Raw genomic sequence first — 19,588 nt, forward strand, 5'->3', positions numbered from 1 at the left:
TTTTAGGAATAAAGCATGTCATTGCCAACTCGGGCCCATACAGATATTTTGCCGATGGAATCAACAACGACGCATTTACTTCTCATGTTATACATTTACGCTTTTGACGGGACTGAAGTACTCCTTACATATATTTAATTACACAAACAGGTCTAGCGCGATATAATTTCATCGTTTTTACTTTTAATTCCGATGTTTCAGCTGAGTTGCACCAGCTGTGGTCACGGAAAGACTGGCGTCCCAACAAATGTCAGAAATATTAATAAAACACCACTAAACTACCCGAAATTAGTCTATAAAAATGTTCGGGGTAGACAAAGAAATTTCAGCTACCCGTTAAATTTTAATGTTTATTGTCCACGGCACGACACGCAACACTCACAGTATCCGTACACTGGTCCGAAGATATATCCGCTGGTTTCAACATTTGAATCACTGGTCCCCAAGTAGACGATATCGCGGTAGACCCGTTTGTGTAATTAAATGTGTACAGAACACAAGAGTTTAAAGTGTTACACTACTTAGGGGCTGTTCATAAATTACGTCATCTATTTTTGATATTTTTTCCCCCTTCATTCAAAAATCATGCTTCGAATGACCCCGTTTCCTACGTCATGCTACCATCATCCGATGTCCAGACCCCCCTCCCCCAATTTTGAAATGTCGTAATTTATGAATAGCCCCTTACATATCGAGCACTATGCAAATAAAAAGCGACATATATAAATAAAACAAACTTTAATCAATATAAAGACGCATTATAATACACTAGAGCATCCCGAATCCTTTCGAATAGCTGATGGCCTTCATGAGTCTGTCTTCCAGCTTCTCTCTACTCTCATACTCTGGTAGAAGCAGCACGTTGAAGCAGGTATGAGCGGTGGGGAGGCGGTCGCAATCGGGGCCGTTCCTGGCTATAACCAGCTTGAGGTGGCTTAGGCCGCCGACCGGCACCCGGTCCGAGCCGGTCGTGAACTGTAGGAGCTTTCTCTTGTCGTCTAGAGAGAGGCTGTGCACTATGCTCCAGAAGTCTTTGATGGTTTGGGACTCGGATGTGTAGCCAGCATCGTATTCTGTTGACTTTTCTAGCTCGTTGAAATCGAAGTTCTGGAAAAAGGGTTTGTTTATAAAATACAGTGTAAGTCATAATACGATTTATCGACCACATATCCGCCAATAGAATTTCAACTTTAGCATTCCAATTTAAGGTCTCTGCCCATTACACCGTATCATACCATGACCGTGCTATGAACGTATCAGGCACGGAATGTAACGCGATACGGCCTACTATGCCCACTACACCGTGTCCACATTGTACATAACGGGTTTAGTGCCCGTAGTAACCGCGCATCATCCCCGTAGCATCCGCGTTTCATCCCCTTAGTACCCGCGTTTTATTCGCGAGAGCAATACTCGTCAGAAAGAGCCAGAGAATAGTTATCAGACTGGTAAGAGCGAGCAAGAAATATAGCAACGCGTTTATAACGGGCTTAGAACGGCCACCATACGCGGTTAAAACCCGTATGCGCACCGTTTCGCCGCCTGCACGCACCGTTCTGGCAACGTTGCGTGCCATGCACGGAGCGTTTCGGAACCGGCAAAATATCCTCGCCGACTATTTTTGCCGGTCCGTGCATGGCACGCGACGGGTATGGTCGGTGACGGAACGGGCTAGTGGGCATAGTCTCATACTTTTTCATACAAAGAATATTTTTTTGCCTGACACGTTCATAGCACGGTCATGGTATGATACGGTGTAGTGGGCAGAGACCTTAAAGGTTCAAATTAGATTGCACTTTCGGAAGTAGTGACTTGTCTTGAAATAAATCATCAAAACTGGAATTGGAATATATTAGTTATTTGGATTTATTGGGAAAACCTTGTAGATTGGCGCAGCTTGAGAAAGGGTCAGTTATAAAAAAAATCTTTCATTTGCGGCTTTCTTTATCTTAGTATGCTAACCTAGGTCGGTCTCTAAGAAACCTTTGAAGAAATGGAATCGATTGGCCTAAAACGGTATTCTGTCAAAACTTACGTTTTAACCATGACTACATTTTTCAATAACCTATAATATCCAATTATCGACAATTATAAATTTAACCAAGGTCTTCTTAGACGATTTTGGCGTATCAGCACGAGAACAGTTATCTGCCCTCAGTACCCCATTATAAAAATACGTCCTATACAGGGTGTTTGGTACATCGTTTGCCAAATTAAGACGGCAGATAATTTGAGTCATTTTCTATCTTCTCATGCCTAGAAAAACAAAATTGGCCATGGTTTTTTTTACTACTACGCAAGTGAAAATTTGAAATTTCCGAAAAACTGTCATAGAAGTGAAATTTTTTTTTTGCACCAAATTAAAAATTTCTAGGCCTGAGAAGATAGCAAATGACTCAACCTATCTGCCGTTTTAATTTAGAAAACGATGTACCAAACATCCTGTATAATACAAGATGTATTTAGGGTAAACATTTTATTCACCTTGCTCCCGCAGACCAGGGTCTCCACCTCCTCGGGGCGGAACAGCGCGGCCAGCGGGCTCTCGTCCGTCACCATCACGAACCCGCGCCGGAACGCCTTGAACTGACTCTCCACGGACTTGTTCAGCAAATAGTCCGCGTACAGATCTACGAATTCCTGAAATTTATTAAAAAAAGATAACTAAAGGGTCATCCATTAAATACACCACACAAAATTGCGATTTTTTAAACCACACCCCTCTCCCGCTGTCTTTTTGGCACTTGTCCCACGAAGAGCGAGTAAGCGATTAACTATCGGCGATTTTCTCGCCCAAGAAACGAACAAAAGATTAGAATCCTGTGTTAGTAAAAGAGACACATATATTAATAGTTCATCGCTGGCTGTTCACACTGCCGGCGAGAACACTCGCTCTACTAGTTTGTCGCCGCGATAAGATAAAACTAGCTCAGCGGTACTCGCTCGGCGATGCTCGCTTCGTAGTTTGAACAAGTCTGCGACGTCTGCGTGTTCGGCTACGCTGCACCGCCCGAGCGAGTGACGCGAGTAATAGCCCGTCGCACTCGAACACTCGCCTATTGCCGAGCGACAAAACTATTGGAGCTAACACTCGCTTCTCGCCGCTCGCCCACTCGTTTCTAGTTTATCGTTCTACTCGCTTATCGCTCATCGTCGGCGGTGGGACAAGTGCCAAAGATAGGTCGTTAATACGTCCTGTCACACTTTGCATGACCATCCCCCTGTTGCTGTGAATATGCATCGAGATAAGGCCCACAAATGGTCAATATAATTATAAAACGCTCGTACCTTTTTGTTCCCCTGCGTAACGAAGATGTTGTCAGCGTCTTCTTTGAGATCGTGGAAGATGACGTTGCCGAACACGTCCCGGTGGCATATCCTGAACGTCTGGTAGTACACTTCTTCTAGGTCGTCGTCGTTGTATTCCAGCATGTCTTTTAGGCCGGAGTATAATATCTAAAACAAAATGATTAACTTAACTTATTTTTTATAATTTTAAATATATATTTTATTGATAAAAATAAAGGAAGAAATAAACAAACATAATAAAGCTTAAAAATCTACGGATGAAAAATTTGGCCCAGATCGCCGTCAACGGGCAAGGTGTCCAGAAGGCTGGCCGTATTTCTCCGCTGTATGGCGATACTAATATGCTGGGTGAAATAGTGGCCAGCCCTTTAAGAATTATGCCCTTCTTATTTAACTTTAATTACTTACATTCCGGAACCTAAGTCAATTTTATCCCTACGTAGTAGGTATATCTATAAATCTATATCGGGTGTCCTTAAAACCAAAGGCAAGATTTAAAGGGCTTACAGACCAGCTGATGGGCTACACCATTAAGCAAATTCACCGAAGAGCTGGCAACTTTCTCGCACCGCAATACAGCGGGGAAATGCTGCCAGCATCCTCTGCAACATGCCAAAGGAGCCACATTTTCTAGATATATGTTAGTTTTAATTTTAATTTAGTTTTATTTTATAGTTAACTTCGTTTTTTAAGCTTCAAGAGACCGTAGACCTGAATATATGGTTTAAATTTTAATTCGATACCTCCACGCGTTCCCGAGATAAACTGTCTCGACAGAGATAGACGGACGGACAACAAAGTGAAAGTAAGGGTTCCATCTTTTCCTTTTGAGGTACGGAACCCTGAAAAAAATAAATGCTTACAGGATTCCAGTCAGCCAGATCTTCAAATGACCCTTTCTTGCCCATCAGTTTTCGGTAGACGACCATGGGGAAGTTGACCGGTAGTATCACATTGTTGTATATGGCTAGACCCAGCACGATACCGATCAGGGTGAACTGGGCTTCCGTCTCGAAGGATAGCGGGTTGAACCTGTAACCATGATAATAAAAAATCATAAGGGAATTAAATATTATTTCAGAAAAATTCTAAAATAAAGTACGGTACAGGTGTAGTGAATAACGTTCGTATTTGTCATGCAACTTCAGTAGTGTCCGACCGAAGGTTCGGTTTCGGTTTCGGTTTCGGCCAGTTTCGGCCAAAAAATCATGTTTCGGCTGTAGTTTCGGTTTCGGCCAAAAAACGGCCGAACCTTTCGGCCGGGCCGAAACTTACGAAAAAAATAAGTAGGACAACAATATTAATACCTACATATTATACTGATTCATGTCTAGGTACAGAAATTAATTGGTTTATTATAAAACACAATTCCACTCATGAGGGCGCCACTGGACGGTCGACGCAGTCTTAAGAGGCTGTCAATAACTATAACGCGCACACTGTCTAATTGTTTCGGAACGAATGAGTGATTTTATCTCAATTTACTATTGGTTTGTGTTAATTCCACATGTCCTCTACTTCAGCTTAGCCTTTGGCCTCGCTGCGCCGTGCTCGGCCTGCGGTCTCGCTTTTTAATACAATGGACATTGGTTGGAGTCTGTGCTCAACTACTTATCCTGAAGCCTGAAGCACGGCTTTGACTTCACATGAAAGTTTGCCTCACTGGGGCACTTCGGACTTTTAGGCCCAGGTGAAGATTGGTACCCGGCCTTGCGATATTGTCAACAAAAACTTTCGCGTTCGCGTTTTTGGTTGGTTTTTTGGATGACCCTGTATCTACATGTTAACTTGACTGGTGAATGAATAGAGTTAGACCAAGAAAATTCTGCAATGATTTTGATAGCATACGCAGTGCAACTAGTGCAAATGTGATTTATACGTCATAATTTCATAGAAGTTTTGACGTTTAGAATAACACTTGCACTGCGTGTGTTATCAAAATCGTTGCAGAATTATCTTGGTCTAACTCTAGTAATTTTCTTAAAAAACTGCTTAAGTAACATCAATTTCAAGGATATTGGGTGTTGACAGCCCCATAATATGTGTATAAAAGAGGTTTTATGACATTTTTTCAACGATTTTAACAAGTCTACAAAAGTTTCGGTTTCGGTTTCGGTTTCGGCCGAAACTAGAGCCAAAGCCGAACATTCGGTTTCGGTTTCGGTTTCGGCAAAAAAACATGTTTCGGTCGGACACTAAACTTCAGTCAACCTCAGTACTTTTTGTACCGAGACTGACTGAAATAGCAAGACACGTTCCTACGTTCCCGTGAAAATACGATTGAAAATAATTTTGCACTACATCTGTACGGGTCTCTAGTATTTTTTTTTTGTAACTGTATTCCCCGATTCCGAAAAGGTGGCAAGACCCGGTTGCTGCGTTGCTGGTTAATTGGAATCTGCTGAAGACCATGAATTGGCGGCATTATTAATTAAGTAGCCTTACCACACTGTCCTGTTGTCCCGTTGTTGCGTGAACATTCCTGTAGAGGATGGTAGCTTGCGGTGGTTGTTGAAAGTCCGGAGAGTCTCAGTAAAAATGTTTATTGATCTACAATGTTACATAAGTTAACTCTAAAATGTTAATGTTAATGTTAAATAAATGTTACTAAAATAGTTATTTGTTTTGAATGCACCCGGTCGTTAAGACTCCGAAATGTACACTGATTTGTGCAGCCGGCCGCATCGCCAAACTAAACTGGGTCGCGGGCGCATGTCACGTGTTCGGTGCATGTGCACTGAACAATTCCAAAGCCCGGGTTGAAGATCTCTTCAACAATGAGCTGGAGGAACTCTTTGCTGACGCCTTTCAGCTGCTCAGGGTCTAATCATAGCCTACTGGTGATTGAGGTCTTACCACACAGTTCCATTGTCCCGCTGTTGCGTGAACATTCCATAGTCGGGGTTGAAGATCTCCTCGACGATGAGCTGGAAGAATTCTTTGCTGACGTCTTTCAGCTGCTCAGGATCGAATGATGGCCTACTGGTAATTAGGTTCTTACCACACTGTCCCGTTGTCTCGCTGTTGCGTGAACATTCCATAGTCGGGGTTGAAGATCTCCTCGACGATGAGTTGGAAGAATTCTTTGCTGACGCCGCCCTCGTCCAGGCCCTGTTCGCCCTCGAACTCCACAACTAGTTGCTTCTTGAAGTCCAGGACTCGCTCCATCGCCACCATTTCCAACTGAAACACAAACAATTATGTTATTAATTAAGTTTTTGGCAAAACAATTATTTTTGGTAAAAGCCAAGACAATTCAGTATAAAGACACAAGTACAGCCCTAGGGACTTGGTCGCGGCCGTCAGGATGAACGGGTATTTATACTAACCTCAACCAACGCGTCATCTATGATGTGCGTCCTGCGCACTTTGAGCCTGAGGTACGGCATGGGCGGCGCCGCGCCTACTACAGCGTGCAGGAGCGACACGCGCCGCTCCGAGTACATCCGGATCCGGTTCTCGTAGTACAGCCCGAGGGACTTGGTCGCGGCCGTCAGGATGAACGGGTATTTTAGGAAGGCGAATTTTTTACCTGGAACGTAGAGAAAACATTTTAGGGTTCCGTATCCAAGGGTAAAAACGGGTAAAGACGGGTAGCTTAGCTAGGCAGTTGAAATTTTCATAGATGATATATTTTTGTTGCCGCTATAACAACAAATACTAAAAACAGAATAAAATGAATATTATATATGAAGTGGGGCTCCCATACAAAAAACGTATTTTTTTTCCGTTTTTTGTATAATGATACGGAACCCTTCGTGCGCAAATCCGACTCGCACTTGGCCGGTTTTATTGCATAGGCCAAGAACCTTAACCCGCAACTTATCTTGCGCATCCCCTGCAACGGCTGTATAGAAACACTTTATTAATTCAATGTCAACTGTAAATTTTACGTAGTTATCATCATAAATTTTATTTTGTACATATTTTTTAGACCCCGTGCATAAACTATAGGGGCAACATAGGAGCCATCAGATTTTTGGCGCGAGGCGTAAATGTGTCGCTTATGCTTCCGATATAGCCCACAAGATGGCAGAACCTACTATGCACAAGGAAACGTACCGACGAGAACGGTAGATGGTAGCACTAACCGGCAATGTACATGTACACATATGTTTCCGATTCAGGCCAAAAGATGGCAGACCCTCCAACGCGCACGGTCCCTATAACCGTTTGAAAGATTAAACTCTAGTCGTACGTCGGAGCCACAGTATAATAAAGAGTACTAGTGTGCAGTATGGCCGCTCCCTGCCTCCCGTTGAAAGTGCCGCCCACCCGCTCTCATTGAGGTCATCGACCTTGACAACAAAATGGCGACAACCCTAGCATGTCTTATCGTTATCGCACTCACACAAACATGGTACACGTTCACCTACACGCTTAGACTGTGTGCGTAGGAACGCGTTTGTTTCATACATTTCGCCATTGACCGAGGTGTATCGGAGCTGACTCACACTTTATTAATTGAACTCACCATTACTAATTTCTGTCCTATAATTAGCGTAGTCCTTATCCATTTCTATAGTATCACTGAGGGGCTCGTTGTAGAACTCCTCGAATGGCAGGTAGGGCTTCCTAGCGTCTAGTACATATACACCTAATTCAATTCCTGGAACCAGAAAAAATAATGGATATATGAAGAAATGGTTTCTTAAACTTAAATTGTGCTTTATCTAGGATAAATGTAAATCGTCAAAAAATCTTCTATACCCTTGTAAGACCCAAGTAAATTTTTGCGCTTGTGAATTTAGAACTTTCTTTTATTTCTGTAAGGCCCACTTGCACCATCCCAATAACCCGGGGTTAAGTGGTTAAACCGTTAACTTAGTGTCAAATTGTACTGGTAACCATGGTAACTCCAGGCGTAACCTGTTAACCTCGGGTTAGCAGAATGGAGCAAGTGGGCCTAAGAGTTCAAAACTCGAATTTAATTTGTACTTGTAACTACAGCAGCAGCAGAAGTTGCTAAGCGGGTGTGGTGTTCAAAATTACCTTGACACGCTCTTATTCTCTTAACTATAAAGTCGCGTCAAGATCATTTTGAACACCTGACCCGCTTAGTAACTTCTGCTGCTGACTGTACAAGTACGCGGGGACTTACGCGGATACTTTATATTGGCAACGGCGACCCTGGCTAATTACGAGCGTGAGCTCTGATATGGCTGGCAAAGCCGAACTTACTCTTAACAAGTGCGAGTCTGACTCGCGCACGAAGGGTTCCGTACCATAAAGCAAAAAAAAACGGTCACCCATCCAAGTACTGACCCCTCCCGACGTTGCTTAACTTTGGTCAAAAATCACGTTTGTTGTATGGGAGCCCCATTTAAATCTTTATTTTATTCTTTTTTTAGTATTTGTTGTTATAGCGGCAACAGAAATGCATCATCTGTGAAAATTTCAACTGTCTAGCTATCACGGTTCGTGAGATACAGCCTGGTGACAGACGGACGGACGGACGGACGGACGGACGGACGGACAGCGAAGTCTTAGTAATAGGGTCCCGTTTTACCCTTTGGGTACGGAACCCTAAAAAACTCTATCGCAGGTGGGGCAGTAAAGTTGACCAGAACTATTGTAAGTATAATTATAGGAGGGTTTCGGCCGGGATTTACGGATCTGACGTTTCGCGTCAAGGTCAATGAGACGTCATCTTAAAGCCAACTTGACAATTGATGTTGGAATGACCGAAAAGTCTAATGCTCAACAATTTTCACCTAATATCACAACCGGACTAACCGGAACTCTATTTTTAGACCGGGAGACAGTGACACATTTTACTGGGTCATTTGTACCAGTATGGCGGTTCGTCAGGGGTCTAAGTACGTAATGAAGGAAAGAAAAAGCGGCCAAGTGCGAGTCGGACTCGCCCATGAAGGGTTCCGTAACAGCAAGTAACATAATAAAATTGCGGTTTACGGTTTATGACGTATTAAAAAAAAACTACTTACCAAATCTTGTTCAAACCAATTTTCGGTGGAAGTTTGTATGGTAATGTACATCATATATTTTTTTTAGTTTTATCATACTCTTATTTTAGAAGTTACAGGGGGGGGGGACACATTTTACCACTTTGGAAGTGTCTCTCGCGCAAACTATTCAGTTTGGAAGAAAATGATATTAGAAACCTCAATATCATTTTTGAAGACCTATCCATAGATACCCCACACGTATGGGTTTGATGAAAAAAATTTTTTTGAGTTTCAGTTCTATGTATGGGGAACCCTAAAAATTTATGGTTTTTTTTCTATTTTTGTATGAAAATCTTAATGCGGTTCACAGAATACATCTACTTACCAAGTTTCAACAGTATAGTGCTTATAGTTTCGGAACAAAGTGGCTGTGACATACGGACGGACAGACAGACAGACAGACAGACAGACAGACAGACAGACAGACAGACAGACAGACAGACAGACAGACAGACAGACATGACGAATCTATAAGGGTTCCGTTTTTTGCCATTTGGCTACGGAACCCTAAAAATGATGGTCATAGCGCTGGTACCGGCGGCCTTATCGCGTGGGCGTTAGTCGAACGTGTCGAATAAAATACGAGTGTCGAACGATTTATTCCACAAAAATCCTCGTATTTTCCGATAGTCCATAAAAAAAGAAGTAGGCGGTAGCGTAATGCCATACTTCTCCGGTGTGACTTACAGCCATACTGACGAACCGCCATACTGGTACAAATGACCCAGTAAAATGTGTCACTGTCTCCCGGTCTATTTCAACTCTTTCTGCTTTTAATATTAGTTGTAAATTGTTGTTTAAGTATTACAATTTCCGTGAGTCGCAACACTAGAGAATTCTAGTATCAGGTAGCGGTACTGATAATTCCGTTACTCGATGCTAGATGTCGACTGCGAAAATAATAGTCGTTTTGGTACCAAAACTGATATATGGAGTGAGCACTCTATTTTACAAGCTTTTATTTAGTTTCACCTGACCGTTGTCTGTCTGTCTGTCTGTAATCAAATCTTGCAAGTTAAATTTGATCCACTTCCCGGTTTCCGATTGAGCTGAAATTTTGCATACATACGTAAGTCGGGTGACAATGCAATATTATGGTGTCATCGAGCTGATCTGATGATGGAGACCGGAGGTGGCCATAGGAACTCTGTGATAAAACAACGAAACCTAATTGTGTTTGGGGTTTTTAGAATTGTCTCGATGAGCATTAGTTACCTGTGGAAAGAAAAGTACAGTCAGTGATAAAAGCTTGTACCAAAAATGTAATTTTTGCCAAAAACTTTTTACTATATTTCTCTAAGGTCTCAGTCACTATACTCGTACCTAGTGGGTCTGTGTGTAGGTGGTTCTTGTTCTTGGTAGACGTTAGGGAGTAGGGTCTAAAGGGTCTCTTAAAGGGTCTAGTGGGACAGAGAGGCTCTATATGCCTGTCTCACTCACTATACTCGTACCTAGTGGGTCTGTATGCTGGTGGTTCTTGATCTTGATGGACTTTAGGGGGTAGAGGTGATCTAAAGGGTCTCTTAAAGGGTCTAGTGGGACAGAGAGGCTCGATATGTCTGTCTCACTTACCTAGTGGGTCTGTGTGCTGGTGGTTTTTGCTCTTGATGGACGTGAGGGGGTAGAGGTGGTCTAAGGCGTCCCCTAGTGGGTCTAGTTGTTGAGGAACAGAGACGGGTTCCTCGCGGAGTGAGCTCGACTCCATGACACCGCCGATCATGTTCGCGTAATACACTATCTGCAAACAAAACGATATGGTATACAGATTTAAACCTTACCCTGTTGTAATAGGGTACCTTTTTTCTTTCGCACTAATTTTCGTTGATATCAATTCATGTTCAATAGTGTCTCGATAAAAGAATTTAATTTAATAGAGTAATGACGTAGCCTAATAGGAAGTGATGTCACGGTCGCCATGTACGGTGATACTAAAACAATTTTGAACTTTGAGCCATTGAAATAAGGTACCTTCAAGAGTTTCGTGGCCATGGTGAAGCTCTCATTGTCCTGCACTTGTAAGCTTCTGGTGTAGATTGTAGAGGCGATATAAACCTTACACTGTCGTCATAGGGTACTTTTTACTTTCGCAAAATTTTGGAAGATACCTATGCACCAATCCATGTTCAAAACAATGTTGTGTCTCACAAAATATCAATTTAATTGAGATAATATAGTAATGACGTAGCTTAATAGGAAGTGCTGTCACGGTCGCCATGTAAGGTGACACTAGCACAATTTTGAACTTTACGCCAAAATAGGGCAGAATAGGGCAGAATGGCGCTCTCTTGTGTCAGAGGCCAAGATCCTCTTTGGGTCACTGAGCCAGTGATGTATGTATGTATGTACGCCATTAAAATAAGGTACCTTCATGAGTTTCGTGGCCATGGTGACGCTCTCATCGTCTTGGACCTGGAAGTTCCTCGTGTAGTTGGTGGAGATTATACGTAGAGTGATGAGCTACTGTATACAAATTTAAGTCTTACGCTGTCGTAATAGGGTACTTTTTACTTTCGCAAAATTTAGATTGATACCGGTGCATCAATCCATGTTGAATAGTAGAAGTCTCGCAAAATAAAGAAAATAATAAAGTAATGATGTTGCCTACTAGGAAGTGCTGTCACGGTCGCCATGTAAGGTGATACTAGAACAATTTTGAACTTTACACCATTGAAATAAGGTACCTTCATGAGTTTCGTGGCCATGGTGACGCTCTCATCGTCCTGGACCTGGAAGTTCCTCGTGTAGTTGGTAGATATTATACGTAGCGTGATCAGTTGCTGTAGAGTCTCCAGTATGTGGCGGAGACTCTCCTTGCAGTGCTGCGCCCACATCCGAGCCAGTTTCGCTTGTGCTGTAACAAATGCATGATATTAGAAAATCTAATCGCAAAAATCTACCTAGAGGTACACCATTAAAAGTCTGCAGCGATTCCGACAGGCCACGTAGTGCAACTGTTATTTATACGTCATAATTTCATAGAAGTTTGAAGTTTAAATTGACACTTGCACTGCGTGGGCTATCAAAATCGCTGCAGACTTTTCTCGATTTGACTCAGACAATCTGGGAACTTAAATATTTGTTTCTTTTAAGCTTACTTTTGCCGGGCAGATATTTGTCTGCATGATACAACACAGGCCGAGTTATTTCCTGGTAGTTGTATAAATATGATTTTGGAGACCTATTTAATTTATCTCACTTTTAACAAGAGGCAATTTTACCTCTTAAGATCCGCATGCGGCTCGCGAGCCGCGGTTTGCCGACCTATTGGTTTGATTTTCTATACCTAAATGAAGTTATTTTAATTGTTTTTGACTTACTTTTGACAGGCAGATGTTTGGCCGCATGGCACAAGGCGGGCAGCGCTATCTCCAGGTAGTCACTGCACCCAAGATCCGGCACCTCAAAAGCAATAACGAAGCAGTTGACGATGTCTTCTTCGCTCATCTTCTTCGTTATTCGCAAGTCTATTTCCATGTTCTCGGCGAGAGTGGTCAGGGCGGTTACTAGAGCTGAACTGTAGTATTCTGATGGCACCTGTATCATGAAAAAGACAGACAGTATAGTCACAGAATAAATAATAGTCTAGGTACAAAAGATTCACTCTCTAACAAAACGCGTCTGTAACGATTAGCTAGCTACCAAAATTGGTGTGAGACGGATGTACTTGTAGCTACCTGTTGCAAAGCGATGAAATGCTAGCATTCGCGTTAGGGGGCATTTTTTTGACATTTTTCGTCTATTTTCTTAAATAACTTCTAACATATGTATTTTAAAATTATAAAAAAACATGTCCATCTTTGGGCCACTAATTTACATATAAGTACCAAATTTCAACTAAATTGGCCCAGTAGTTTCCGAGAAAAAAGGCTGCGACAGACGGACAGACAGACGCAAAAGTCGTATAAGGGTTCCGTTTTTCCTTTTGAGGTACGGAACCCTAAAAAGGGCCCACTTACTTTGGCTAGGTACTGGAAGGCGCGGCGGCAGGACGCCACGTCGAGCCCGGGGCCCTCCAGGCTGTCCACGTCTTTGTCGGGGTCACTCGATGAGCACATGGCTTTTGTTTCTTTGTTTCCTGGAGACAAATAATTAATAGTACATTATTGTCGAGGCTCGGAAGTAGCTACTTGCAGGCTGAGGATTCGTTTTAAACGGACGACCTTGGGAGTCCGTTTATTGAATCCGAAGCCAGCAAGTAGCCTTCCAGCCGAGTCATATATAGTGCTTTTCTCAAAAATGGTGCAAGAAATATAAATATCATAGAAGTATTTTACAAAAGCAACGTTCGTACATATATATTTTGACAAAAAAAAAGCCCTTCCCGCCTTTTTACTTTTTTTAATAAAAAAATAGAAGTGTATTTTTCTGCCAAAAATACGCCAACCTATTTGAGACATCTAAATAGTCGCGGTACTAATCATCTGTTTGGCTGTTTAATGGACCTGTGCCTTCATTTGGTATGGTCATTTCAACTTTTAAAAAGTTTGGAACTCGACAAATAATGGAATATGTATGCAACATTGCAGTCCCAAAATCGAGACTGCAATGTTTTTAACTTTTTAATTTTTGACTGACCATAAACTACGCGCTTCGCGACCTATTTTTTAGACGGCAAAGTCGACTTTGCCGTCCATTTTTGAGAAAAATAATAATAAATATGTCCCAAATATTGGACAATAATCTTAATAAGGTCGTATAAAACTGTATTTCGATATATCTGTGTAAGGTAAACGTACTAGTGCTCGACATGCTAATGCCCAATAGATGACACCTTACTGTCACCTCTATTTACAATGACTTACGTTTCGAGATGACATGTACTGGGACCGCGTCGAGCACCAGTACGTTTACCTTACAGGTATAGTGCATAATTATTTTCCATCGTATTTTCACGGAAACGTACCAACGCGTCTTGCTATATCAGTCAGTCTCAGTGCAAAAAGTACTAAAGTAGTCTGAAGTAGCATGCCAAATACGAAGGTTTCCGAGAGAATACGATTGAAAACAATTATTCACTACATCTGTAAGTCACCTACCTTTATTATTTCCTTCCCCATTACTACTGTCGGCATGAGGCTTCCCCTGGAAACACCGGGCTAGTATGGCCGGCTGCGTGAACGCTTCTCCTACAAAAAATAAAACATATATTTGAAAGAAAGAAAGAAAGAAAATACATTTATTTACGTCAACCAACCAGTTAAATTACTAATATCGACACATAGACGTTAAATACCCCCACTCAGCGTAATGCTACGGTAAGCCGCAGCGCTGATTGACTGACCGTTTGTAAACCTTACTGCAAGGACATAGGGTCTATATTCAGTAACATTACCTAGTGCCCTGATGAGAGGCTCAGGCGCTTTGGTCTCCAAGCACTCGTCGCACAGCTTGTATATATGCTCCTCTGTCAATGGTGCACCATCTAAAAAAAAAACAGTTGTTAATTTAAAACATGTTAAAACTTACAACAAATTAATATAAAAAAGAAAACAAAGACATCCAAAAACAAGATGGGTAGATGAAATCCGCTTAACCAGCTTACTGCTTCAGAGTTGCAGAAGACAGAGTACAGTGGAGAAGGTTGGAGGAGACCTATGCCAAGAGGCACACCATACTGCGGGACATTTTGTAGTTTATAAAAAAAAAACCGGGCAAGCGCGAGTCGGACTCGCGCACGAAGGGTTCCGTATCATAATGCAAAAAAAAAACAAAAAAAAAGCAAAAACAAAAACGGTCACCCATCCAAGTACTGACCACTCCCGACGTTGCTTAACTTTGGTCAAAAATCACGTTTGTTGTATGGGAGCCCCACTTAAATCTTTATTTTATTTTGTTTTTACTATTTGTTGTTATAGCGGCAACAGAAATACATCATCTGTGAAAATTTCAACTGTCTAGCTATCACGGTTCGTGAGATACAGCCTGGTGACAGACGGACGGACGGACGGACGGACAGCGAAGTCTTAGTAATAGGGTCCCGTTTTACCCTTTGGGTACGGAACCCTAAAAACACGATAATATAATTTTAATAACTGTTGTACCCAATGATCTGAAATAAATGGCTATAGATAGAGTATAAAAAAATATATATCCGCGGTCCTGACCACGCACATCCATCTCACTCACGCTCAGAGAGAGAGAACATGAACCTACTGGGCCTTAAGAATGTACCTGACAAGGACAGAAGCAGCTCATCCAGCATGTCTATCAACCACTTCGCACTTTTACCCATGATCACTGGTATCACTCTGACGATTGACTGTTTGAACTCGATATAAAGGATTGTAAGGTAATTATTGTAACTAAGCTCATTATTTAATATGAAGAATTTTGTAATTATCTAATTAGATCATTACATTTAATGGGTTTTAACAATAGAATTAGAATAAGAATTTCATTTATTCATGTCAAACTACATTTCATACAAACGTATTACAAAAAAAGTATATTTAAAATATAAAGTACCTACTTATATATAGTTTACCAGGAAATGGTCCCACCTCAGCATAATGCTAACCCTCAAGTCAGCGCTGGTCTTCCGGCGGTTTTCAATATGTATTATATAAATTAGACATTAGTGGCCAGATCTAATCAATGGTTAATGAGAATTTTGGTGATTATCTAATTACTAACCCCTTTTGTAAGTAGCAAAATAGTAATTTGCCAAACAATTTTGTGAAGTTAAATTGGGCTTTAAATTTGTCGAAAAGTACACAGTTAGCCTGCCAAATTAAGCAGTAACCGGTTTCGAACAAAATAATTTCAATTTAGTTATTGCTGTGACTAATTTTGTACTAGTTTACAACAGTATTGAAAAGTATTTGGTGGTACTCACTACTCACTGTCATCATCATCTCAGCCATAAGACGTCCACTGCTGAACATAGGCCTCCTCCTTTTTTGGGGGGTGAATGCCATAATCACCACGCTTGGCAGGCGGGTTGGCGATCGCAGTTGAGTACACCGAATTTGAGGGACGCTGCTGCCCGTCCACCGGTGGTCTTGGACGTGGTTTAAGGCCATACCCGGGTCCTGGACGTAGTTTAAGGACATACCCGAGTCCACTACTCACTGCACAACTGATCTTATAAGTTGTAATAATACTCACTGCTGTGACTAGTTTTGAACTCGTCCTGTTTGTGACTAGTTTCCTGTCGGGAACTCGCGGCGCTCGAGCTGGGCAGCTCCGACTTCTCATCGTGGCTCCGCTTCTCCTTCTCTGTGCATGCTGATGATGGGCTACAAACAATTAAGGAATATGTGGGCCACACTGAAAGTTTCTGGATTCTGATATATGAGACGAATTTTTAGTATGCCCTAAGTATTAATCGACCATAGCCGAGATACCTATATCAAACGAGCACAAAGACATACGCGAATTTATTATTATTATTATATAATTATAGGCGAGCAGCTATTTAGCTGATGAGCCTATGTCACACAGTGTTCAGTACTATATAGTTCAAAGTTTGTAAAGTCATATCACATCACTAGTAACATCCGTCTAACTTATTGTTTAAAAGCCACTTGTCCAATCTGTTTTTAAACACATTGACCGAAGGAGCAGTCACAACACTATCCGGTAAACGGTTCCTTTTATCCTTTATTTCCAACGAGTTCGCCACGAGTGCGCAACGATCTCGGCGCGTGCACGGAACGAGTTCGCTCCCATCCCAGTATGACGCAGCGAACTCGTTGCGCGCTCGCCTTGTTTTCAACTCGCGCGCAAATCGCTAATGTGACCGCGCTCAAAGAAATTGTTCTAATAAGGTAATATTTTTTGAGTTGAATTCACAGATCAGTAAAAGAAAATAAAACCTAGTCATAGTAAGTCATGAAGATTCTTTTATTGGATACTAAAAAATATATAATTGCATAAAATAGACAGACATATTAGGTATTTTGTGAAACGATGGACAATATTTCATAGATAAATCACCCTTGCGTTGTCTACCATATTTTATTTTACGCTCAAGATTCATTTTGGTGTAAAATGAAGCGGTATCCGGACGGGATGAAATGAAATTGGCGTCAATCTCCAATTTTAGATTTATGGTGTTATTAAGAGCCCTCTAAATTGAAAAAAATGCCCCAGAACAAAAATACTGGGATCACAAATTGGTATTCTTGCGTCCGCACCCCATATTTTCGGTAATATCGGTCATTATCGGCGGTTGAATGCGGCGAGCCAGATTAACGTTTGCGTCCGCACGTCCTGATTCGATTGGGCAATTTAATCAGATTGGCGAAAAATGGACTAGTCTGGATACGTCTTGAAGGATATTTGTATTACCTGGTGGAGTCGCAAGGGCTTGTTTCAGTGCGAGGCACTTTGTTGGGCAGGGTGTCACATAGCCGCGCCTCCTTGTAGAACAGCTTGATGGCTTCCGCTGCAGCTTCATTTGGTGTCAGATTTCGGGCCTGTCAAATATTTTCAGCTTTTAGTATAAAACAACTAGCTGAGTAGAAAAAAATATATACATGGTGTTACTTGAGCCACTGTAAGCCTCACAGTTTTTTTTTTAACTCATCTTCAGTATTTATTCTTTAATTCAATAATTAAAAAAAAAAAATTTTACTTTTCTTAACAATTCTATTCGATTGGTAATTCTACATCCATAGTATACACTGTTAACTGAGCATTTTGCATACCTTACTGCAACGAGATAAAGTTTACCAATGGCCAGTTAAGGGTGTTGCTAATTGACTGTCAAATGCTAGTTATTGAATATTGTTGCATTACAAACTTGTAGACTGGGCATGAAAAAATAATAAAAATTACCCCCATTAAAATATGAAAAAATTATCTGTCTATTCTGAACAAACAGTACTAAGGTTTTCAGTGGGTCATGAAACACATGTAATTTTTCAATATGTAATTTTTCAACATAACAAACAATTTTAAATAACAATTTTTCAACTTTCTGAAGTAAGAAAACACCATACTTTTTGAAACTTAAAAGATTTTGTAGTGCATACAGTAAAATCTTGCTTATATCGAACAGAATAGGGAACTATGTGTATCAACCAATTTTTTTCTGTTTCTGCTGAAAAACAAAAACTACAAAAAATTGCCTTAAATAAAGGACAAGAAACTATAAGAAGCAATAATTTAACATCTTATTTTACTTTTAACATTTCATGGTTGTTAAGCAAAAGTTGCAGATTCATCCTAATCTTTTGTTATGGAATAAAAATAAACATCTATAAATAAACCCTGTAAAGGTCGCTGTACACAGTTACCTCTCCGCTTGACGCACAGTACTGATTGTCACAGTTTGGGTTCCCACAGCCGTCCAGCAACTGGTAGAAGTATCTCTCGATCAACTGTTTCGCAGCAGCTCGCTTCATAATGTCCTCACCACAGTTTGAGTTTTTCTCCGCACATATACCTGAATTAGAGCAACTTTCGGTTGGGGCTGTGTTACTATTTGACGATGACGCTTCGTTCCCCCTGAGAAAAAAACATCATATGATATAACACCAACCACACGGGCCAGTACACGCATTTAAGAACAAAAACAAAAAGAAAATAGCAAGTAATGCTTCAACATAACCTTGTCTCAACTGCGCATGATGCTAGTTGTTTATAAATAGAAATATATGCGCGTTTACGGAAAAAAATCTTCTTATAATAAACTTCTAAATAAATTAGTACACAAACTTCAACACAAGGCAGCAGCGAATTACATATTTACCTTGAAGCTTCGTCAGTTTCGCTTTTTGAGTTCATAGAAGTTAATTCTTTCAGTTGATAAATATATTTCACTGGGCACACATAAATGCAATAAAATGGACTGGTACATTCGACAATTATTGCGTTTATATTGTTATACAAAAACAATAACCACACAAAAAATCCCACCAGTTTGTTCTACTCTATTCTGCGATCTGTCATTCTGTCAACCATTTTGAACAATTCTGAATGCTGCTCCATTCCAAGTGTGGGACGATATTCACGGAATTTGATTTTAATTTCACTAGTTTATATGAAGCAGCCATTTGCTTTAAGAAAAAAATCTTAAAAATTAAAAACTGCTGTAAAAGATTAATTTTGAGTATACTAAATTCAAAGATAATTGTAAATTAGTACCTAATTATTCTATCTCTTGCTGTGTATAATGGAACGTAAGCGTTTCACAAGCCATAAAAAACGCTTTATTTCGCTACACAACACGATGTAACGCTTAATGAGCATTGATTTGTTATCCTCAAACGTGTCTAGTACAGATAATATCAATGTATACGAATCGAGTAGGTAATCATGAGATAATCACTGCGTTTCATTTTAATTTTTAGCGACATCTATTG

General features: G+C 40.9%; 1 protein-coding gene across 1 annotated transcript; it reads right to left on the reverse strand.

The window, feature by feature from the left end:
- Positions 1-721: 721 nt before the first annotated feature.
- LOC134666747 (ubiquitin-protein ligase E3A) lies at positions 722-19,183 on the reverse strand. Its single transcript, XM_063524013.1, has 17 exons — positions 18,976-19,183; positions 18,521-18,731; positions 17,571-17,698; positions 16,386-16,516; positions 14,611-14,700; positions 14,315-14,404; positions 13,235-13,353; positions 12,596-12,812; positions 11,960-12,129; positions 10,851-11,016; positions 7,784-7,918; positions 6,639-6,841; positions 6,311-6,492; positions 4,173-4,341; positions 3,289-3,456; positions 2,485-2,640; positions 722-1,107 (listed from the first exon to the last, which is right to left on the reverse strand). Exons 1-17 carry the CDS (start codon positions 19,008-19,010, stop codon positions 769-771), a joined length of 2,709 nt encoding a protein of 902 aa, XP_063380083.1. The 5' UTR covers positions 19,011-19,183; the 3' UTR covers positions 722-768.
- Positions 19,184-19,588: the final 405 nt, after the last annotated feature.

The sequence above is a fragment of the Cydia fagiglandana genome, chromosome 8, assembly GCF_963556715.1.
Source record: "Cydia fagiglandana chromosome 8, ilCydFagi1.1, whole genome shotgun sequence".
Taxonomy (NCBI): domain Eukaryota; kingdom Metazoa; phylum Arthropoda; class Insecta; order Lepidoptera; family Tortricidae; genus Cydia; species Cydia fagiglandana.

Coding starts and splice junctions, on each gene's coding strand:
- LOC134666747 (XM_063524013.1), bottom strand. CDS start 19,010: ATGAACTCAAAAAGCGAAACTGACGAAGCTTCAAG. Junction 16,517..17,570: donor AGCCCTTGCGACTCCACCAG/GTAATACAAATA, acceptor AATTGTTTGTAG/CCCATCATCAGCATGCACAG. Junction 12,813..13,234: donor CCTTCCAGTACCTAGCCAAA/GTAAGTGGGCCC, acceptor TTCATGATACAG/GTGCCATCAGAATACTACAG.